Source organism: Geotrypetes seraphini, chromosome 4, assembly GCF_902459505.1.
Source record: "Geotrypetes seraphini chromosome 4, aGeoSer1.1, whole genome shotgun sequence".
Classification (NCBI taxonomy): domain Eukaryota; kingdom Metazoa; phylum Chordata; class Amphibia; order Gymnophiona; family Dermophiidae; genus Geotrypetes; species Geotrypetes seraphini.
The window spans coordinates 315,870,897-315,894,755 of NC_047087.1; the positions used below are offsets into that span (position 1 = coordinate 315,870,897).

At 44.9% G+C, this 23,859-nt stretch overlaps 1 protein-coding gene across 5 annotated transcripts in view; it reads left to right on the top strand.

Moving 5' to 3' along the window:
• The window catches only part of ENO4 (enolase 4), a 249,582-nt gene that overhangs the window by 98,908 nt on the left and 126,815 nt on the right, over positions 1-23,859 (top strand). For all 5 annotated transcript variants that reach the window (XM_033943107.1, XM_033943106.1, XM_033943104.1 and 2 more), the window contains exon 3: positions 2,736-2,926. In XM_033943107.1, coding sequence (XP_033798998.1) covers positions 2,736-2,926 — 191 coding nt within the window. The remainder of the gene's footprint in view (positions 1-2,735; positions 2,927-23,859) is intronic.

Here is a 23,859-nt window from a genome sequence, read left to right on the forward strand (position 1 = left end):
TTGTAGGCCATATAAAAAAACATCTAAAGATAATAAAAGAACTCAGAAATAAAACAATTTATGGACCCTAAAATCCCATAATTCACAATTTTTTTTTATCTTGATGTAAAGTAGCAGGTATTCATTCCATCCAAATTTAATAAAAACATATTGGAACATTTTAAAACCCTGTAAAAATAATCAATAAAACTAACCATAGCACCAATAAATATTAAATAAAAGCATAAACAAATGAGTAAAGCAGGTTCTGAGGGAGAAAGATTGCCTTGTAAACTTCTAAAAGCTATGTTTCTCAGAAATTCATATGTCTGCTCTTAACACTGATTATAGCAGCGGTCTCAAACACGCGGCCCGTGGGCCGCATGTGGCTCTCCAGATTTTATTTGCGGCCCGCAGTCTGGACTGGATCATTATCTTCCTTTTGGAGCAGCAGCGTGTCTGGCCGGCTCGTTCTGTTCAAAGCCGCGGGTTGGCGGCTCCTTGCGCTATCCACGGAAGAGCCGGCCAGACACGCTGCTGCTCCAGTGGCGTACCAAGGGGGGGCGGTCCACTGTTCTCCCTAGAGTGCGGCTCTTCTAGAGCATTGGTGCCCAACCTGCTTCCCTTCTCAGGCCAGCACCGTGTTATTTGATCTCCCTGCTTCTCTTCGGGGCCGACCAACTCTCGCCACCCGACGTCAATTCTGACGTCGAGAGGACGTTCTGGCTAGCCAATCACTGCCTGGCTGCCCGGAACGTCCTTTCCGACGTTAGAATTGACGTCGGGCGGCGAGAGTTGGTCGGCTCCGTGGAGAAGAGAAAGAGGGAGATCTCGGCTTGTTCCCGATGGCGGCAGCGGCAGCAGCCTATTCCCCGGCAGCGGTGGCGTGGGGGAGGGCAGGAAGGAAGAAAGAAAGAAAGAAGGGGGGGGACAGGGAGCCAGAAACAAAGCAAAAAATGGGACACGGAATCAAAGAAAGACAGACATAGAGAAAGAAAGAAAAAGTTGGGGGAGGGAATGAGGTCTGGAGGAGAGGAAGCATACAGGAGGCTGAAAGAAGAGAAGAAATATTGGATGCATAGTCAGAGACTGATGAAATTACCAAACAAAGGTAGGAAAATGATTTTATTTTCAATTTAGTGATTGAAATGTGCCAGTTTTGAGAAAGAAAAGATATTAAACTTTAAATGTGAGGGCTGCAGAAAAAATAGTTAATGACAATTTTGCATAAGGTAAAACTCTTTATAGTTTATAAATTTGTAATCTTTAACTGTTAAAGGAAAGTTTTATAAACTATAAAGAGTTTAACCTCATGCAAAATTGTAATTTCTTTAATAAGACATTAACTATTTTTTCTGTGGCCCTCCAAGTACCTACAAATCCAAAATGTGGCCCCGCAAAGGGTTTGAGTTTGAGACCACTGGATTATAGCATTATACCTCCATAAATTCTCTTCTCCCTAACTTGATGGACTTCAGAAGGGGACTGTAGTATTTTTCAACTTTCCCACAGATTTGATCCGGGATCCTCTCTTTCTTCCTCAGAGATATTCCCAGAGATACCTACCCCGTTACAACAATTCCAATTCTGGATGTCATCTGACTTCAGCTCCCGTGATACTGCTGCCCTGCAAAAGCCCCAGTGACACTAGACGTCAGGCGGGGCTGCCTCATATCGGGGGCTGACTCTCCGTTTTACCAAGAGTGAACTTGAATATACTCGGATCAACGGGTGTTGGACATCATGTGGGAAGGGCACAAGATAGACTTCTTTTGCCTCCCTCTGGATCTTTCTGGACTCTCCGTCAGGTCGGCTGGAGAAGGAGTCAAGTGTTCGCACTACCCTGCAGCATCTTTTGAATATCCGAGTGGTAGAGCCTGTTCCAGATGTCGAATTGGGCTCAGGCTGCTACTCCTTATACTTCATTGTAACACAGAAAGGCTCAGAGGACTGAAGATCCATTCTGGATCTCAAGTCGGTCAATTGTTTCTAGCAGATTCCTCATTTTCACATGGAAACTGTGCACATAGTCTTGGCAGCTGTCTCTCCTGAAGAATTTCCATCATCCTTGGATTTCACGGAGGCTTATCTTCGTATTCCAATCTACCCAGAGTGTCACAGGGTTCTTCATGTGTGAGAAGTTCGTGGACCTGGATTATAACTGACTGTATCAGTTAAGAGGTGTGAATGTTATCCCTTTCTATTTTAATTTGTATATCTTTTCTTATTTCTGCTTTTTTAAATTATTGTAAACCGCATTAATCTGTTTTCTGGAAATGCAGTATAGTAAATGATTGAATAAATATAAATATGTCTCCTGCCTACTGAATGTTGCAGGAGAGCGTGAATGCATTTGATACAAATATCCTTTTTCTCATCACCTAAATTTGTTCCTTTTTTGGGGATTTATAAATTGTATTGTGGATTAGATTGTTTCAGGAATATGATATTCTTAATGAGGGGTGGGGGGTTAAGAAAGGGAAATGTTTGTGTTTTCATATCAGGGGTGAGGAAATGTCAAATGGGAGCATTTTGAGATGAGGAGAGGAGACAATGGAAAGAAGTTGCTGCAAAATATTCCTCTGTGTTAGCTGGATATCAATTGGTGGAAGGGAATTTAGGAAGATAATGATGGCAAACTGCATTTAGCAACCTTCTCAGGCATCTGGCTTTTCAAATCAATGATTAGTATCTGATTTAACTATATCCTGATACTTTGGATTTGTAAGTCACTCTTTAGTTCTATTACTTTGCAGAGCATGTCTTCTGTTGTGATGTCTGCTGGGTCTGAATGGACTGACAGCATTATATCTGATGCAGCAGAAACTAATGAAAGAAAAAGAGAACAATCTGTAGAGATAGCCTTAAAATGGATTAAAGATGATTTGGATCCATTACTTACAGGAGCTCTACCTACTGAACAACTGAAAATTGATCAGCTGCTTAGGTAAGTCCTGCCCAATCATATCCTTATTTGTTATTAGTAACTATCTAAGACAGTGTCGCAAATTGTGTGCCTTCTGAGATTTTAAGTGTGTCATGGCACACTGGGCAGGAAGAGAGGCTCCGGCGCCTGTGTCAGCTGACTTCTCCTACCGGGACTGACTTTTGGATGCTTCTTCCAGGACTCCTGCCTTCGTTTTAACTTTGCCTGGTTTTAACTTTGCCACACAGCTGCCGCTAGCAGTAGTTTAGCTGAGGTTTTATCAAGCAGCCTCGGGGCCTTTGCTAGGCCAACCCGCATCGCATCATCAAAGCGGGCCAGCCTAGCAAAGGCCCCGAGGCTGCCTGATGAAACCACAGCTAAACTACTGCTAGTGGCAACTGTGTGGCAAAGTTAAAACCACACAGTGAACGGCCACTAGCCTAGAGAAAAGAGAGGGATGCTGGATAGGGAAGGAGGGAAGGGAGAAGGGGTACTGCTGAACAGGGGGGGAGCAGGGAAGGGAGAAGTGGTACTGCTGGACAGGGGGGGAGCAGGGAAGGGAGAAGTGGTACTGCTGGACAGGGGGGAGGGAAAGGAGAAGGTACTACTGGACATGGGGAGCATGGAAGCGAGAAGGGGTACTGCTGGACATGGGGAGCAGGGAAGGGAGAAGTACTGCTGGACGGGGAGGATGGAAGGGAGAAGGGGTACTGCTGGACAGGGGGAGGAGGGAAAGGGGTACTGCTGGACAGGGGGGAGGTAAAAAGAAGGGAGAAGAGGTGCTGCTGGACCTGTCAGAAAGGGAGAGAAGGAAAGGTGCTACACACTGGAGGGGAGGGTAAGATGGTGCATGGGGAGAGAGCATGTTGGGTTGGGGGGTGGGAAGGAGGGATGCCACTCGAGGAAGGAGGCAAGGACAGAGAAAGTAAGTGTGCAGGAGGGAGAAAATGTTGGACTCATGGAGAGGGCGAGACAGCTGGGGAGGGCAGAAAGGAGGGAAGGAGAAATGTTACACTTTGGGGAAGGAGAGAGGGCAGAGAGTGAAAAGTTAGACTCATGGAGAGAGAGAGAGAGATGTTGATTGGGGAAAGGAAGGAGAACCAGAGCAGAAGCATGCAGGAGGAAGAGAGAAAAAATGTTGGACAGGTGGAAAGGAGGGAAAAATGTTGGACTGGGAGGGGGGCCAAAAAGGAAGAAGGGAAAGAGAAACATTTTGCGTTTGATTTTTGCCTTCCCGCTCGCAAAATTAGTGTTCTTTTGTCTCTTCTTTCTTTCTTAATAAAAACAAAAAAATAAGAAAAGAACTTTATCCCAGGACAAGCAGGCAGCATATTCCCACATATGGGTGACGTCACCGACGGAGCCCCGCAGCGGACAGCCTCGAAAGCAAACTTGCTTGAAGATCTCGAACTTTCGAGTGCTGCACCGCGCCTGCGCGCGTGCCTTCCCGCCCGAACTAGGGGGCGCATCTCCTGAGAGGATCCTCAGTTCGTTTATTTCCGCGGAGACAAGAAGACACGTTTTCTTTCTCTGCAGCGAAATTGCCTTCTCATCACCGCGGCTGTTTCTTTTAATTTAAAGTCGGTCGCTGTGTTCATTTTATCTTTCTTTTTCGTGTTTAAAAAAAAAAAAAAAGTATATTCTTTTTTCCTTTTCAGTTCAGCCGTCGAGCTTTGGGCCTAGGCCTAGGCTCCTTCGTTCGACACGGACTTTGTTTTTTCCATGTCCCGGCCTCTTACCGGGTTTAAACGTTGTCGACAGTGTAATCGGGTGATTTCGGTCACCGATCCCCACTGCCGTTGTTTACAGTGCCTGGGTTCCTCTCATTCCCCAGAAGATTGTCATCGCTGCTTTACCCTCACTCCACGAGCTTTTCGGCGGCGTTGTGCTCAATTTTTTCAACTTTTCGGTATGGAGCAATCTTCGGAGCCGGCCTCGACCGTGGCGGCTGCACCGGTCTCGAAGGCCTCGACTCCGACGACCTCGACACCCGTGGTCTCGAAGGCCTCGACCCAGACTCCGGCTGGAGTTTCGGTCTCGAAGGCCTCGACCTCTTCTACTTCGGTTGCCTCGAAGACGACGTCTTCCACGAAGCCTTCTACGGGGGGTAAGTCTCCGAGTTCTCTTTCAGGTGCCGTATCCAAGAAGCCACCAGAGTCCTCGGCGCGACCACTTTCAAAGCGTACCTCCAAGATAAGGGAATACTCACCTTCGAGGTCGCCCTCTTCGGAGCGTACTGCTGCACATACGAGGTCAGAACCTTCTGTCTCGGTGCCGATGCTGGAGGATATGTTAAAATCTATCCTCACCACTCAAATTACTTCTTTAGTGGCTCAACTGGTCCCGTCCTCGACCTTGCCTCGGGCTGACCAGCCTGTTACTCAACCGGAGCTTCCAGTCTCCCGAAGCCGATCCCGGACACCGAAAAACATTTCTTCATCGGAGTCGTCTCCGGACTCACCTCCTCCGAAGCATCGGTCGAAGCATTCGAGACATGTTGCCTCCAAGCTTCGGAGGGAGTCTTCGACTTTGGATACCGAGGCTTCTTTGTCTCGTTCTTCGAAGACGAAGCAGGGATCTCGACATCGAGCCTCCACTCGAAGCCCTTCTCGATCCAGAACCCCATCGAAGCCAGTCCGTCGAGACAGTTCTCCACACACCTCGACTCATTCTGTACCACGTACTTCTCCATCCAGGAGTCTGAAGAGGAAACATTCTCTTACTCCACTTCACAGTACAGCTTCTTCTCCTACTATGCGTATGGAATCGGACATTTCCACATACACTAGAGAAAATTCTCCATCCTACTCAGTACAACATAAATCTCGCAGTGGCTCTCCTGAAGAATCATCTGACCCAAAATCAGTTTCTTTTGCCAAATTTATTTTTGATATGGGCCAAGCTCTCAAGCTAGACCTTCATTCAGACTCTAAATATACTCCTGAGTACTTGGCGGATATGGAGCTTCCCCATCCTCCTAAAGAGTCACTCAGATTGCCTATGACTCCTGTTCTCCAGCAAACCTTCACTCGCAATATGGAGACTCCTTATTCTATCACTGCCATCCCATCTAAATTGGAATCTCGTTACAGAACGGTTCCATCTAAAGGATATGAAAAGTCTCAACTTTCTCATCAATCTCTAGTGGTAGAGTCATCATTGAAGAAAGCACATCCCTCCAAAATTTATGCTTCAGTTCCTCCTGGTAGGGAAGGCCGTACCATGGATAAATTTGGTCGACGTTTATACCAGAATTCTATGATGGCAAATAGAGTTCTGAATTATAATTACATTTTTACGTCCTATTTCAATCATTTTTTAAAGATTCTGTCTACCTTTTACCCGGATATCTCTACCAATCGTCTATCAGAATTTAAAAATATCCTTAAGACTCTTTCTCAATTGAGACTATTTATGCTACAAGCTTCCTATGATGCCTTTGAACTCTCGTCTAGAGTCTCGGCATTTGCAGTAGCCATGCGTAGATTAGCATGGTTACGGATAGTGGACATGGATCCTAACCTTCAGGATAGATTGGCTAATCTTCCTTGTCAAGGAAATGAATTATTCGATGACTCTATTGAGGCAGCTACAAAGCGTCTTTCAGAACATGAGCGCTCTTTTGCTTCCCTCATCCGTCCAAAACCTAAACCTGTACCAACTAGAGGTTTCAAACAAACTCCACGTCGCTATCCACAGAAAACAACTCCTGCTTTTTCTAGACCTCCTGCTCGTCGGCCTCCTCCACAACAACGACAACAAAAGTCACAGACCCCTGCTAACACTAAGCCTGCTCAGTCTTTTTGACAATCTCAACTTGAGCATTCAAATTTCTCTATTTCCAAATTCTCCCCTCCCCATAGGGGGTCGCCTGTCCAATTTTTATCATCAATGGGAGCTCATAACATCAGATCTCTGGGTACTTACCATTATCAGAGAGGGATACTCTCTTCGACTCCTTCAGGTGCCTCCAGATCGCCATCCAAGAGAGTGTCTTTCAAATCAGTCGCATCTTCCTCTTCTTCTTCAAGAAGCTCGGGCTCTTCTCCTGCGAGCAGTGGAGGAAGTTCCTCTCTCCCAAAGGAACTCGGGATTCTACTCCCGTTATTTTCTAGTTCCCAAAAAGACGGGGGATTTGCGACCGATTTTGGATCTCAGAGCTCTCAACAAATTTCTAGTCAAAGAGAAATTTCGAATGCTCACTCTGCCAACTCTATATTCCTTGATGGATCAAGGGGATTGGATGTGCTCCCTCGATCTCAAAGAGGCCTATACTCATATCCCCATTCACCCAGCTTTTCGCAAGTACCTCAGATTCCAAGTAGGAAATCTTCATCTTCAGTACAGAGTTCTCCCCTTCGGACTGGCTTCTTCCCCCAGAGTTTTCACCAAATGCCTAGTGGTTGTAGCTGCAGCTCTTCGCAAGTATTTCCATACCTAGATGACTGGCTCATCAAGGCTCCCTCTCTTTCAGGGGTTATTGTAGCGACCCAACAGACTATTCTCTTTCTTCAAAGTCTGGGATTTCACATCAATTTTCCCAAATCTCAACTGATTCCTTCTCAGTCTCTCCAGTTCATAGGAGCGACTCTGGACACTATCAATATGAGAGCATACCTTCCTCAACCACGTCAGGATGCACTCCTTCAAATTTCTCAGCAATTCTTCCAACTTTCCACTGTTCCAGCAAGGAAAATGATGGTTCTGCTCGGTTACATGGCCTCTACAGTTCATGTGGTTCCTTTTGCCAGGCTTCATCTTCGCATTCCTCAATGGACACTGGCATCTCAATGGCAACAATCAGTGGATCCACCAACTCGACTAATTTCCATCACTCCTTCATTAAAGAAGTCTCTCCGTTGGTGGATGCTCTCTTTGAATCTTTCAAGAGGTTTAATGTTTTACCCTCTTCCTCATCAGAAGGTCCTCACAACCGACTCGTCAATGTATGCATGGGGAGCCCATGTAGACGGTCTTTGCACTCAAGGGCTCTGGACCCAAGCAGACCGGAGGTGTCCTATAAATCTGTTGGAACTCAGAGCGATATTCTATGCTCTCAAAGCTTTTCAGCATCTTCTTCACGACATGGTGATTCTAGTACGTACCGACAACCAAGTAGCCATGTATTATGTAAACAAACAGGGAGGGACGGGATCTCACTCCCTCTGTCAAGAGGCTCTGAAATTGTGGCAGTGGGCGATTCTCCACAACATCTTCCTCAGAGCAGTTTACATTCAGGGTCAACACAACTATTTGGCGGACAAATTGAGTCGTCTTCTACAACCTCACGAATGGACAATCAATTCTCCTACTCTTCGCCAAATTTTTGCTCGATGGGGGACTCCGCAGATAGATCTGTTTGCGTCACCTCTCAACTTCAAACTGCCTCAATTTTGCTCCCGCATTTATACTCCTCAACGTCTCGAAGCGGATGCGTTTCTACTGGACTGGAGGAATCAGTTCCTTTATGCTTTTCCTCCGTTTCCTCTGATTCTCAAGACTCTAGTCAAGTTGAAATCAGACCATGCCACCATGATTCTGATAGCTCCTCGGTGGCCCAGACAACCTTGGTTCTCCCTTCTACTTCAACTCAGCACCAGGGAGCCTCTACTTCTACCAATATTTCCTTCTCTACTCACGCAGAATCAAGGATCTTTGCTTCATCCCAATCTACAGTCTCTACATTTGACAGCTTGGTACCTTTCTCTTTAACAGACTTTTCTCAATTCTCTCCGTCTGTACAAGATATTTTACTTGCTTCCAGAAAACCATCCACTAGGCAATGTTATGGTCAAAAGTGGACAAGATTCTCTGCTTGGTGTTCTACACATAATTTACCACCCAGATCTGCTTCATTGACATCAGTTCTGGACTATTTACTTCATTTATCACAATCTGGACTTCAAACTACATCTATCCGAGTCCATCTTAGTGCTATAGCTGCTTTTCATCAACCTTTGGATGGAAAATCCCTTTCTGCACATCCTATGATTTCTCGTTTTATGAAAGGACTTCTTAATCTACATCCTCCTCTTAAACCACCTCCTGTGGTTTGGGATCTCAATGTTGTTTTAGCTCAACTTATGAAATCTCCTTTTGAACCACTTGACAAAGCTCATCTCAAGTATCTCACTTGGAAAGCTGTGTTCCTGATTGCTCTCACTTCTGCTCGTCGTGTCAGTGAGTTACAAGCGCTTGTGGCTGATCCACCTTTCACAGTTTTTCACCATGACAAGGTTGTTCTCCGTACTCATCCTAAATTCTTACCTAAAGTCGTTTCAGAATTTCACATTAATCAGTCTATTGTTCTACCTGTATTTTTTCCAAAGCCTCACTCTCACCCAGGAGAGGCGGCCCTTCATACCTTGGACTGTAAACGTGCTTTGGCTTTCTACCTGCAACGCACTCATATTCACAGAACGTCTCCTCAACTTTTCATATCCTTTGATCCAAACAGGTTGGGTCGTCCTATATCGAAGCGTACCATCTCCAACTGGATGGCTGCTTGCATTTCTTTTTGTTATGCTCAGGCTGGTCTTCCTCTACAAGGTCGAGTGACGGGCCATAAAGTTAGAGCTATGGCGGCATCTGTAGCTTTCCTCCGATCAACTCCTATTGAGGAAATCTGCAAGGCTGCCACTTGGTCCTCGGTTCATACTTTCACCTCTCATTATTGTCTGGATACTTTATCCAGGAGGGATGGCCATTTTGGCCAATCTGTTTTGCAAAATCTTTTTTCGTAAATTGCCAACTTCCCTCCATCCCTTTTTACTTAGCTTGGAGGTCACCCATATGTGGGAATATGCTGCCTGCTTGTCCTGGGATAAAGCACAGTTACTTACCGTAACAGTTGTTATCCAGGGACAGCAGGCAGATATTCCCACAACCCTCCCACCTCCCCTGGTTGGCTTCTTGGCTAGGTATCTGAACTGAGGATCCTCTCAGGAGATGCGCCCCCTAGTTCGGGCGGGAAGGCACGCGCGCAGGCGCGGTGCAGCACTCGAAAGTTCGAGATCTTCAAGCAAGTTTGCTTTCGAGGCTGTCCGCTGCGGGGCTCCGTCGGTGACGTCACCCATATGTGGGAATATCTGCCTGCTGTCCCTGGATAACAACTGTTACGGTAAGTAACTGTGCTTTATGTTCCTTTTCTTTTTCTGTTTAGCCGTTTTTGACGGCAGGGCCTTTGCCTCCGCCTCAACCCTCCGGTTTTGATTTGGCTGAGGCAGTTTCCCCTCCCATGTCCTGCCCATTAACCAGCTTAAAAAAGTGTGGCAGGTGCCAGCGCACTATTTCTCTAACTGATCCCCATAAGTCAGGGGTGTCCAATGTCGGTCCTCGAGGGCCGCAATCCAGTCGGGTTTTCAGGATTTCCCCAATGAATATGCATGAGATCTATTTGCATGCACTGCTTTCAATGCATATTCATTGGGGAAATCCTGAAAACCCGACTGGATTGCGGCCCTCGAGGACCGACATTGGACACCCCTGCCATAAGTGGTGTATCCAGTTTCTGAATACACCCAGTGGGGCCTTATGGACTCTTTTCACCATAAAGTTCGATTTGTCAACGACTGTCTTCCCGTCCATGTCCTGCTCGCTGATGGGTTTCAAAAAGTGCGGTCGCTGTGCCTGGGCTATTTCTGTCACCGACCCTCACCGCTGGTGCTTGCAGTATCTGGGACCCGAGCACTGTGCCGACTCCTGCTCCCACTGCTCGTCCTTTCAGAAGCGCACTCTAAAAAATCGGTTGCTTCAACAAAAACAACTGTTTGTCGCTGCGATGCACACGGAGTCCAGTTCATCTCCGACACTCTGCGCTGACGACCGCACCGACCAAGACGATACTGAGGGTGAATCCACCAACTTTGACTCCGGTGTCACAACTCAATCTGGGTAAGCCGGCTGTTTCTGGCGTCCCTATATTCCCTTCTAGATCAAAACGATTGGTTATGCTCTCTGGATCTCAAGGAGGCTTCCACTCACATTCCCATTCACCCAGCCTCTCACAAGTTCCTCAGATTTTGGGTGGGAAATCATCATTATCGGTACAAAGTTCTACCTTTCGGCCTTGCATCATCTCCCAGAGTTTTCACCAAGTGCCTGTTGGTGGCAGGAACCTTGCGAAATCATGGTTTCCAAGTTTTCCCATATCTAGACGATTGGCTCATTAAAGACCCCTCGACTCAGGGAGTTACTGTAGTGACACAACAGACTATACTATTACTACAAAATTTGGGATTCGAAATCAACTTTCCCAAATCTCAACTGTAGCCTTCTTGGACTCTTCAATTTATTAGAACTCTTCTAGAAATTGTGCAACTCAGAGCATTCCTTCCCCACCAATGCTTGATACACCTTTGCCATCAGGTGTCCCTCCTTCCTTCACTTTTCACAAGGCACATGATGGTTCTTCTAGGTCACATGGCCTCTACAGTTCACGTCACTCCTTTTGCCAGGCTTCATCTAAGGATTTCTCAGTGGACGCTGGCTTCTCAGTGGTCGCAGGCTCTTGATCTGCTTTTCCAGTATATTACAGTAACATCTTCTCTTCGGCAATCTCTTGAATTGTGGATGATCTCTTCCCATCTATCCAGAGGTTTGCTGTCTCAAACACCTCCCCAGCAGAAGGTTCTCACGACAGATTCGTCAACCTACACTTGGGAAGCTCATCTAGATGGTCTCCGTACTCAAGGTCACTGGTCCGCCACAGATCGTCGCCATCACATAAATCTGTTGGAACTCAGAGCGATTTTCAGTGCTCTCCAGGCTTTTCAGCATCTTCGTCAAGATCAAGTCATTCTCATTCATACAGACAATCAAGTAGCCATGTACTACGTGAACAAGCAAGGAGGAATAGGATCTCTTCTCCTTTGCCAGGAAGCTCAGAAGATTTGGAATTGGGCAATTCTTCAGAACATTTTTCTAAAAGCTGTCTATATTCAAGGGGAGAAAAATTCACTAGCAGACAAATTAAGTTGCATTCTACAATCACACGAATGGATGCTCAATTCACCAACTCTTCATCAAATTTTTTCTCAGTGGAGGACTCCTCCAGTAGACCTTTTTGTGTCTCCCCACAACAAAAAGCTACCCCAGTTCTGTTCGAGACACTACTCTTCTCAACGCCTGGAGGCAGATGTTTTTCTCCTAGACTGGACGGACAAATTCCTCTATGCATTCCCTCCATTTCCACTTATTTATTTATATAATTCAATTTCTATCCCGTCCTCCCAGTAGCTCAGAACGGGTTACAAGCAAACATTCACAGTGGAATACATTTGGACAGTACAAAGACTATACAGCAACTTAAGTATAGGTTAAGAATGGAGAAGTGAGTGCAAAAGAAAGGGGGGAATTTAAGGGGGAGATGCGGAGTAGATTGTAGTTGGAATTCTATTTAAAGAGGAGGGTCTTTACAGCTTTCTGGAAGGTCATCAATAAGTTCTATAATCTGATTTGCAGTGGGAGTTGGTTCCAGAGTTGGGGAATGAAGTGGCTGTAGGAGTGTTTGCAGGCAGTTTCTGACAGGGGAAACCTTCCTGGGGGGATGCTTAGGCGTTTCTCTGTTTCAGAGCGGAGGAGGCGGGTGGGGATTGTGACAGGGAAGCTCCTGTCACGGTGAAAACTACTACTAAAACTCCCCAGAATGCAGCACAAGGCTGGATAAAACCAGGCATGGAGTCAGGACAGCTGGCTCAGGCAAAAGAAGGCAAGCCCAGGCAGGTTCCAGCACAGCTGAAGAGCCAATTAAGAAAGGCTCTGCAGACCACTGATTGCCCCTATCACTCCTTTCCTGAAGTCAGGGAGAAACCTGAGGCTAATTTAGAAGGGGGTGGAGTCGGACCCCAGGGTTGGCCTTATAGGAAAGATCAATTTACTGGAGAAGGGAGAAGGGAGGAAAGAAGAGAAGGAACGCGAGTGAAGAGAGAGGAGAACCAGAAGGAGTGGTTGAGAAGCCAAACTACTCACGTGGGTTCCAGGTCACAGAGGGTGCCTCAAGCCCAGCAGGAACGGAGGGCAAGAAGCCCACACCTAGGGAAAGGTGTTACTGCCCTGGAGAGGTATTGTGACTGGCAACTCAAGTCCCAAAGAGCAGGGCTGGGAAAGCCTCCCCAGAGAAAAGCTGCAGATAGTTTTGCAGACGTACGGAGAGGGGGAGGGGAAGCACAAACAGAAAGAAGTGAAGAAACTTCAAGCCAGAGTTCCCAGGAGTGTGAATGGGAAATGGACAGCGTGCTAAGTAATGAGATAAGTGAAGAGGGCATGGACCTGGGAGAATATGATGTTTGCATGTCCTAAGTTAAACTCCTGAAGAACGGTCTCCTATTGTTTGTATACCCGACAGCATGAGCAGTGCGGGCAGAGTTAACAAGGTGCTAATAAAGTGTTAAACAAATGCAAAGAGCAGAGAAGGAAAGGCTGGACGCAAGCCGTGCTCAGCTAGCTAGGCTCGTAAAAGGTGAAGTCCAGAGTAAGAGCAATCAAGCCCGGCAGGGGCTACGAGCCAAGGAAAGCATTAACTGACTTATACGTTTGCCAGGATTTTACTTGTGATAAGGAAGTGCAAACTTGCTCCTTAATAGAACCTGGACTGTAAGAATATAATGTGGGAGAGGCACTCTAAGCACTGTAACCAACTGAAGTGAATGTTTTATGTTTTTCTTCTGCTGTTTTATTTTCTTTGAACTTTGGGTTAGTAATAAACCTGATACTATATTCTAAAGAATCCGGTATCCGGGTCTTCCTTCCACTGACCTATAAAAGGCGTATTAAAAATCTTACTTGTGGTCCGGGCCGCAGTTCCCCACTTACTCAGGGACGGGCCCGGTCACAGGATGTATAGGGTTAGCTTGGATCCTATGTAGGCTGGGGTGTTGGCGTAAATTATTTTATGCGCTATTACCAGGACCTTGAATGCACAGTGTTGGTTGATCGGAAGCCAGTGCTCTGTGCGGAAGGCTGGGGAGATGAGGTTGCGGTAGCTGAGGCTGTGTAGGAGGCGGATTGCTGCGTTTTGTACACGCTGGAGGCGTTTGAGATCTTTTTTTGACCAATCCATTAAATAGGGAGTTGCAGTAATCCATTCTGGAGAGAACATAGGCGTAGAGGAGTTGGGCTAGGTCTGGTTTGGAGATGTAGGGTTTGATCCATTTCATTTGGCCGAGGTAGTAGAAGGAGGTGGAAACTACTTGAGATATGTGGGTGAACAGGGACAGGTGGCCGTCTAATAATACTCCTAGGCTACGTATCTGATCTGCTGCTATTAGTGAAGTGAAATCCCAGGATAGTGTTGGGCATGTATATTTGGTAGTTTTTTTTCTGATCCATAAAAGTTCGGTCTTGGAGACATTCAGCTGTAGTTTGTTTGTCATCCAGGTTTTCATGTAGGTACCAACGACACTGCCAGAAGCACATCAGACAGCATCCCTAAAGACTTCGAGGCCCTGGGAAGAAAGCTGAAGCAGACAGGAGCACAGGTGGTCTTCTCATCAATTCTACCGGTAAGAGACAAAGGCAGAGACAGGGAAGAGCGTATCCATAGGACCAACGAGTGGCTTCGCAAATGGTGTTTAGAGATGAACTTTGGATTCCTAGACCACGGAGAGGCGCTACAAGGACTACAGGGACCTGACGGACTTCACCTAACAAAGAGAGGCAAGAAAATTTTTGGACATCGACTAGCACGCTTACTTCGGAAGGCTTTAAACTAGGTAAGTTGGGGGAGGGTTCATACATACATACCAGAGCTGCAAGGATCCACCCTGGGGAAGCAAGTAAAACCCACACTTCTGAGCCTAAGGTAAGTACCCATAGTATACACAAAAAAACAAGAGACACACTAACGGGGATAGGCATCTCATCACAAATTTGGAGAGCAATGTATGTTAATGCACACAGCTTGGGCAACAAAATCCTGGAACTAGAAACAGAGATAAGGAATGCTGACCTTGACATAGTAGCTATATCCGAGACCTGGTTCACAGACTCGCATGGGTGGGATATGGTTATACCAGGGTACAATCTACTTCGTCGGGACAGAGAGGGCAAATTAGGAAGGGGGTAGCACTATACACTAAGGATAATATCAAAACTACCAGGATCACAGAGGTTAGATACACAGGGGAATCACTTTGGGTAAACCTGGCCAGAGGGAAAGAAAAATGCCTTTACCTCGGTGTGGTATACAGGCCTCCAAGACAACAGGAAGACAAAGACAAAGAATTGATTGAGGTCATAGAGAACATCACTTTGCGCGGTGACACTGTACTGTTAGGCGACTTCAACATGCCAGATGCAGACTGGAACACCCTCTCAGCAACTACGAGTGGTAGCAGAAGAGTATTAACCTCCATTAAGGGTGCACAACTCAAACAAATGGTATTCGAGCCCACCAGGGAAAAAGCAATACTAGACCTGGTACTCACAAATGGAGACAGTGTCTCGGAAGTATCAGTGGGAAACACGCTGGCCTCCAGTGACCACAACATGGTATGGCTTAACCTCAAGAAAGGCTTCTCTAAATCAAACACAGCAACGAGGGTCCTCAACTTTAAGGGTGCAGATTTCGACCACATGAGAGACTTTGTCCATCAGGAGCTGCAAAACCATGCAGAAACTGACAATCCGGAAACTATGTGGTCAAATCTAAAATCCATCCTGAACGAAGCATCTAGCCGCTACATAAATAAGGTAAGCAAACGCCGGAGAAACAAAAAACCACAATGGTTCAACAAGGAAATTTCGGACCTCATTAAAAAGAAAAAAGAAGCATTTATCACCTACAAACATCTTGGGAAAAAGGAGGCAAAAGAAGACTATCTGGCCAGATCTAAGGCTGTCAAACAGGCACTCAGGGAAGCCAAACTTCGAACAGAGGAAGATCTAGCACGGAACATTAAAAAAGGGGACAAATCCTTTTTCAGGTACATTAGCGACAGGAAGAGAAACAAAAATGGGATAGAACGCCTTAGTCTATCAGATGGAAACTACGCAAATTCTGATACTACCAAGGCAGAACTGCTAAACGAATACTTCTGCTCAGTATTCACCTGTGAAGCACCGGGAGCTGGTCCACAACTACAGATAAGAGACAGCCAAAATGACCTGTTTCATGATTACGAGTTTACACCCAGTAGCGTCTACCATGAACTTTCAAGACTCAAAGTGGACAAAGCCATGGGACCAGACAATCTACACCCCAGGGTACTCGGAGAGCTGAGTGACGTTCTGGCTGAACCACTATCCGTGCTCTTCAATCTTTCCATGCGCATGGGAAAAGTACTACTAGACTGGAAAACAGCTAACGTAATTCCACTCCACAAAAAGGGCTGCAGAACAGAGACAGAAAATTACAGACCGGTGAGTCTTACATCCATAGTGTGCAAACTCATGGAAACACTGATCAAACAGAATCTTGACAAAATTCTAGACGAAGAAAATTTACGTGATCCACACCAACACGGATTTACCAGGGGAAGGTCCTGCCAAACTAATCTGATTGACTTCTTTGACTGGGTGACCAGTCATCTGGATGCCGGGGAGTCCCTGGACGTGATATATTTGGACTTCAGCAAAGCTTTTGATAGCGTCCCACACCGTAGGATAAACTGAAATCAGTGGGATTAGGGGATACTTTCACTAAATGGGTAAGGGATTGGCTAGATGGTAGGCTTCAGAGGGTGATGGTGAATGGTATCCCCTCCAAAACGTCAGCAGTGACGAGTGGAGTACCTCAGGGCTCCGTCTTAGGGCCGATTCTATTCAATTTATTCATAGGAGATTTGACCCAAGGGCTTAGAGGAAAGGTATCACTGTTTGCCGCCGCCGCCAAACTATGCAACATAGTAGACAAAAGCAGTGTGCCTGACTTTATGACACAGGACCTACGGCAGCTAGAACAGTGGTCATCAACTTGGCAGTTAGGCTTCAATGCTAAAAAATGTAAAGTAATGCACCTAGGCAAAAAAAATCCACACAGAACATACACACTAAATGGTGAAACCTTGTCCAGGACCACGGTGGAACGAGATTTAGGAGTGATCATTAGCAATGATATGAAGGCTGCCAATCATGTGGAGAAGGCTTCGTCCAAGGCAAGACAAATGATGGGCTGCATCCGTAGGGGTTTTGTCAGCAGAAAACCTGAAGTTATAATGCCACTGTACAGATCCATGGTGAGACCTCATCTCGAGTATTGTGTTCAATTCTGGAGACCACACTACCGGAAAGATGTGTTGAGAGTTGAGTCGGTTCAACGAATGGCTACCAGGATGGTCTTGGGGCTCAGGGATCTCACGTATGAAGAAAGGTTAAAAAAACTGCGGATGTACTCACTGGAGAAGCGAAGAGAGAGGGGGGACATGATTGAGACCTTTAAATATATCACGGGGCGTATAGAGGTGAAAGATGATATCTTCAGTCTTACAGGGCCCACGGTAACCAGAGGACACTCGCTGAAAATCAGGGGAGGGAAATTTCAAGGTGATGCTAGGAAGTACTTCTTCACCGAAAGGGTGGTTGATCATTGGAACGAGCTGCCTCAGCAGGTGATTGAGGCCAACAGCGTGTCAGATTTTAAGAGAAAATGGGATATTCATGTGGGATCTATAGGAGAGTAAGAATCAGGGAGTGGGTCATTGGTATGGGCAGACTCGATGGGCTATGGCCCTTTTCTGCCGTCAATTTCTATGTTTCTATGTTTCTAAATGCAAGGAGTCTAAGGGCCAAAATGGGAGAACTGGAAGTCAAAGCCAAAAACGAGGACCTGGATATTATAGGAATTACAGAAACATGGTGGACTGTGGACAACAAATGGGACGTAGTATTGCCCGGGTACAATCTCTATAGGAGAGACAGGACCCACAAGAAGGTTAGAGAAATAGCACTATATATAAAGGACACCATTCACTCAACCAGATTGGATACGGCAGCAAGGGCGGAAGAACTGGAATCATTATGGGTTAAATTACTAGGAAGAAATGGAGCTGACATAAAATTAGGACTGTACTATCGCCCACCTGGACAAATGGAAGCAAACGACAAAGAACCGGAAGCAGAATTGAGGAGGGAATGCAAAAGCGGAAGTGTGCTGGTGATGGGAACTCAAGCTATGCGAGGGAAACAGAATTCCTGGTGGCTGTGGGAGACTGCTTCATAGAACAGCTTGTTAAAGAATCAACACGAGGGGATGCCACTCTCTACCTAATCCTAAACGGGCTAGGGGGACCTGCAAAGGAAGTGGCAGTAGTAGGACCACTAGGAAACAGCAATCACAATATGATCCATTACAAATTAGAAGTAGGAACATCCAAAGTGAAGAGAACCGCAGCGACGACGCTCAACTTCAGGAAAGGGAACTATGATGCTATAAAAGCAGTGGTGAAAAAGAAACTCAAAAATTGCTCAAAATGGATGGAAACCGTAGAGAAAGCCTGGTCCCTATTCAAGGACACAGTGCTGGAAGCACAAAACCTGTACATTCCCAGGTTTAGGAAAGAGTGCAAAAAAAATCGAACAAAAGACCCGGTATGGATAACGAAGGAAGTAAAGAGGGCGATAGGTGACAAAAAAAAATCGTTCCGAAAATGGAAAAAGGACCAAACTGAGGAAAACTGGAAAGAACACAAAAAACACCAGAAAGACTGTCACCGAGTGGTTAGGAAAGCAGAGAGAATACGAGGAGAGGCTGGCTGGGGAATCTAGAAACTTCAAAACGTTCTTCAGATACGTCAAGGGGAAGCAACCGGTGAGAGAGGAAGTAGGAGCGTTGGATGGTGGAGACAGAAAGGGGGTGGTAAAGGAGGAAAAAGAGGTAGCTGACAGGTTAAACAAGTTCTTCTCGTCGGTCTTCACGAGTGAGGACACATCAAATGTACCAGAACCCGAAGAGATCATAAGTGGAGATCAAGAAGAAAAACTGGCGCATATAGAGATAAACTGAAATGTTGGATGGAAACGTAATTGAGTGTCCAAAAACGATACAGGGATCAACAAGCAAAATGGATCACCCGATTATTACATATAATGTAAATTTAAAACAGAGGAAAAAAGACCTCAAAAAACCCCTGGAATATAATCAAACAGACCATAACCAATTGGGGTTGGTTTTCATCACTGGTCAAAAAACCCCTGTGTAAATTTTAATTTTTTATGTGATATTGATTTTATTCTTATCAAATATGTGCAATGTTTTTTTTAACTTTTTCTAAAAAAATTTTAAATATTTTATCAAAATCTCTCTTGTTTATAATTGAGCATGAAAAAACCAGCAGCTCTAAATGAAATTCAATGTTTGAAAAAACACCATTGTCTTTAAATATTAAGCACTTATCTTAGTGACCCGACGGAGGTCCCATCCGTTTCGCTCCAACGGGCTTCTTCGGGGGTAACAATAGAGCTTGTGCATTGCTGGTACAAAACATACTGATTTAGACTGCAACCAGCCGGTCACATGATAACGATTAACTAAAAAAGTTAAAGAAACGTGAATGATTTACAAACACGTATTAATTGTAGACAACAGTTACAAAACTAACTGCAATAGAAAAAAGCTTGAATTCAAAGCTGAAATGACATAAATGAATGACTACAAGGGCAAAAAGATATATAAGTTTAAATGATGAATCTAGATAAACTTGCCCGTGATGTAGCTGCGTGCTCGGAAATCTTTTCATCAAGCTTAATACAAAATGGCGCCTGTATTTAAACAGGATGCCGAGAAAATTGAACCAATGGGAGCAATGGTGACATCATGAATAATGACGTTGAAAAATCACTTGTGTTTGACGTCAATTTGATCTCAATCTGGATCACTGCTGTTTGTAGTACGTAATAATCCATAAAAAAGGGAATTTGAAGGTGAAAAAGGGGCTACACTCTTAAACAAAAATTTTTGTTGAACAGCCTGATGATAACAGAGATGCAAAATATAGCAAAAAGAGGGGGAGGGAAATGTGATCATGCTAGTAGTATTCCGATGTTAAAACCTCCGTCGGGTCACTAAGATAAGTGCTTGATATTTAAAGACAATGGTGTTTTTTCAAACATTGAATTTCATTTAGAGCTGCTGGTTTTTTCATGCTCAATTATAAACAAGAGAGATTTTGATAAAATATTTAAAAATTTTTTAGAAAAAGTTAAAAAAAACATTGCACATATTTGATAAGAATAAAATCAATATCACATAAAAATTAAAATTTACACAGGGGTTTTTTGACAAGTGATGAAAACCAACCCCAATTGGCTATGGTCTGTTTGATTATATTCCAGGAGGTTTTTGAGGTCTTTTTTCCTCTGTTTTAAATTTACATTATATGTAATAATCGGGTGATCCATTTTGCTTGTTGATCCCCGCATATAGAGATAAGCCATGAGGAGGTCCTCCAACAGATAGACAGACTGAAAAGTGACAAATCACCAGGTCCAGACGGAATCCACCCAAGGATTCTAAAAGAGCTAAGAAACGAAATAGCGGAAACTCTCAGACAAATTTGTAACTTGTCCTTGAAAACTGGGGAGATCCCGGAGGACTGGAAAATAGCAAATGTCACACCTATCTTTAAAAAGGGATCGAGGGGTGACCCGGGGAACTACAGGCCAGTAAGCCTGACTTCAGTCACAGGCAAGATGATAGAGGCACTGATAAAGGACACCATCTATGAGCACATAGAAAAGAATGGACAACTGAAAGCGAGCCAGCATGGCTTCTGCAAGGGAAGATCGTGCCAAACGAACCTACTGCACTTCTTTGAAGGGATAAACAGCCAGATGGACAAAGGAAAACCCGTAGACATCATCTATCTCGATTTTCAAAAAGCCTTTGACAAGGTACCCCATGAGCGGCTTCTTAGGAAACTGTGGAACCACAGGGTGGAAGGGGACGTACACATGTGGATTAAACACTGGTTGGCAGGCAGAAAGCAAAGGTTGGAGTGAAGGGCCACTACTCGGACTGGCGGAAGGTCACGAGCAGTGTTCCCCAGTGGTCGGTGCTCAGACCGCTGCTGTTCAATGTATTTATAAACGACCTAGAAGCGGGGACGAAGTGTGAAGTTATAAAATTTGCGGATGACACCAAACTCTGCAGCAGGGTTAGAACCACAGAAGAATATGAAGACCTACAAAGGGACTTAAACAAACTGGAAGAGTGGGCAAGTAAATGGCAAATGCGCTTTAATATAGAGAAATGCAAGGTCATGCATTTAGGGGAAAAAAAAACAATGTTCAGCTACAAAATGGGGGGATCAGTGCTAGGGGATAGTAACCTTGAAAAAGACTTGAGAGTGCTGGTAGATACAACAATGAAATCAACGGCACAATGTGCAGCAGCCTCAAAGAAAGCAAACAGAATGTTGGGTATTATTAGGAAGGGCATTACAACCAGGATGAAGGAAGTCATCATGCTGCTATATTGTGGGATGGTGCGCCCGCATCTGGAGTACTGTGTCCAGTATTGGTCACCATACCTCAAGAAGGACATGGCGATACTTGAAAGGGTCCAGAGAAGAGCGACGAAAATGATAAAAGGTATGGAAAACCTTTCATACGCGGACAGATTGGAAAGGTTGGGGCTCTTCTCCCTTGAAAAGCGGAGACTCAGAGGAGACATGATAGAGACTTTCAAGATCATGAAAGGCATAGAGAAGGTAGAAAGGGACAGATTCTTCAGACTATTAATAATAATAACTTTATTTTGTATACTGCCATACCCAGGGAGTTCTAGGTTCACATCAATTAATCAAAGTTACAAACAATGAAGTCATTGAGGTTATCAGGAAAGGAAAGTATAGGTCATTCAAGTTAACAGGTTAGGAATGTACAATAAGAAGAGAGAAAAGAGTTCAGTTCAATGGTGGATGGGGTGAGGGAGGTAGGAGAGGGGTATTAAAGATTCTGTTCGGGGAATAGGTGGATTTTGAGTTGTTTTCTGAAGTGAAGGTAGGTGGGGGCACCGAGTGCAATTGGGGCTAGCCATGGGTTCAGTTTGGCTGCCTGGAAGGCGAAGGTTTTGTCGAAGAACCTTTTGAGATGACATAGTTTTAGGGAGGGGAAGGTGAACAGATGAATTCTGCGGGAGTTCTTATTGTTGCAATTTAAATAGAAGTGAGGGTTGAGGTAGCTTGGAGATATACCAAAAACTGTTTTGTAGCAGAAGCAAGCGAATTTGAATAGGACTCTGGATTCAAATGGTAACCAATGTAGTTTGTGGTAGAAGGGGGTGATGTATTCCCATGTGTTCAGGCCAAATATAAGGCGGACGGCGGTGTTCTGAATCAGTTTTAGTCTCCTGGTGTTTTTTTTTTTCGTGGAGCCCAGGTAAATGATATTGCAGTAGTCCAGGATGCTGAGAATGGAGGATTGTACTAGCAGGCGGAAAGAGGTTTCATCGAAGTATTTTTTTATGGTGCGAGTTTCCAGAGCACCGAGATGCTTTTTCTGACTGTAAGGTCGGTGTGTTTCTCGAGGGATAGGTGTTTGTCTAGCGTGATTCCCAGTACTTTTAAGGTTTGTTCGAGGGGGAAAACCAATCCCTTCACTTGTATTGTGGTATCTTTGATTTTGTCGTTGGGGGTAGCTAGGAAGAATTTCGTTTTGTCAGGGTTTAATTTTAATCTATAGGATAACATCCAGAGTTCTATCTGATTAAGCAAGTTTGACAGGGAGTTGAGCAGCTCTGGTGTGAAACTGGTTAGCGGGATGACTATTGTAATGTCATCTGCGTAGATGAAGAATTTGAGCTTGAAGCTTTGCAGAAGGTTTCCCAGGGAGGTGAGGTAGACGTTAAACAGGGTGGGGGACAGGGGGGAGCCCTGTGGAACCCCACAGGAGTTGTCCCAGCTATAAGAGAGAGAGTCGTTCTTGAGCACCCTATAAGATCTATTTCTCAGGAACCAGTGGAACCAGTTGAAGACCTAGCCAGAGATGCCGATGTATGCGAGGCAGTCTAGGAGAATAGAGTGGTCAACTAGGTCGAATGCACTGCTCAGGTCAAGTTGCACGATCAGAGCGCTAGAGCCTTGGCTAAAGAGTAAGTGTAGGTGATCGAGTAGGGAGGCTATAATGGTTTCGGTACTGTGATCCGAACGGAAGCCCGATTGATTGTCGTTTAAGATATTGAATTTTTCCAGGTATGTAGTGAGTTCGGCATTTACCACCCCTTCTGCTATTTTGGTGATTAGCGGGATGCTCGCGATAGGTCTGTAATTAGACGGGGCGTTGGATGGTTCTTTCGTTTGTTTTTTTTATTATAGGAGTTATCATAATATGGCTTTGTTCTGCCGGGAAATTTCCTGTGGATAGTAGGAGGTTTACCCATGCCAACATATTGGCTTTGAAGATTATCGGTGCAGTTTTCATGATGTTTGGGGGGCAGGTGTCCAGTCTGCAGTAGGAGTTAGTATATTTATTGTAGTATTTGCTAAAAGCTTGCCAGTCGATGGTTGTGAAATGGTTCCAACTTAGGTCCGTTCTGGACCCTAGGTCGGAATTAGATATGTCGGTGTCAAGGAGAATTGGAAAGTACCCATGGGGCTTGACCGTGGCGGTTATCGATGATCTTAGTTTTTGTAATTTGGAGTTAAAGAAATCTGCTAGGAAGTTGTCGGTTAATGTGGATTCTTCATTGTTGTCAGTGAGTGTCTCGAGGTTGTAAAGGTCGTTGACCAGTTTAAAAAGGTTTCTACTGTTAATTGAAATGTTTCCAATTTTTTGGGCATAGAAGTTTTTACATTTTTCCTTGGTGAGGATTTTGTAGTTTCTTAGTTTTAATCTCCAGGCAATTCTGTGCTCCTGTGTTCCAGATTTAATCCATAATCTTTCTGATTTTCTTAGGTCCCTCTTTACCAGTAGAAGCTCTGAATCAAACCATCCCTCTAGATTTGTAGTTCTAATTCTGCGGGTTTTTATGGGGGCTATTTCATTTAGAATGTTTGTGTTGTCTAAAATTCAGGTCATAA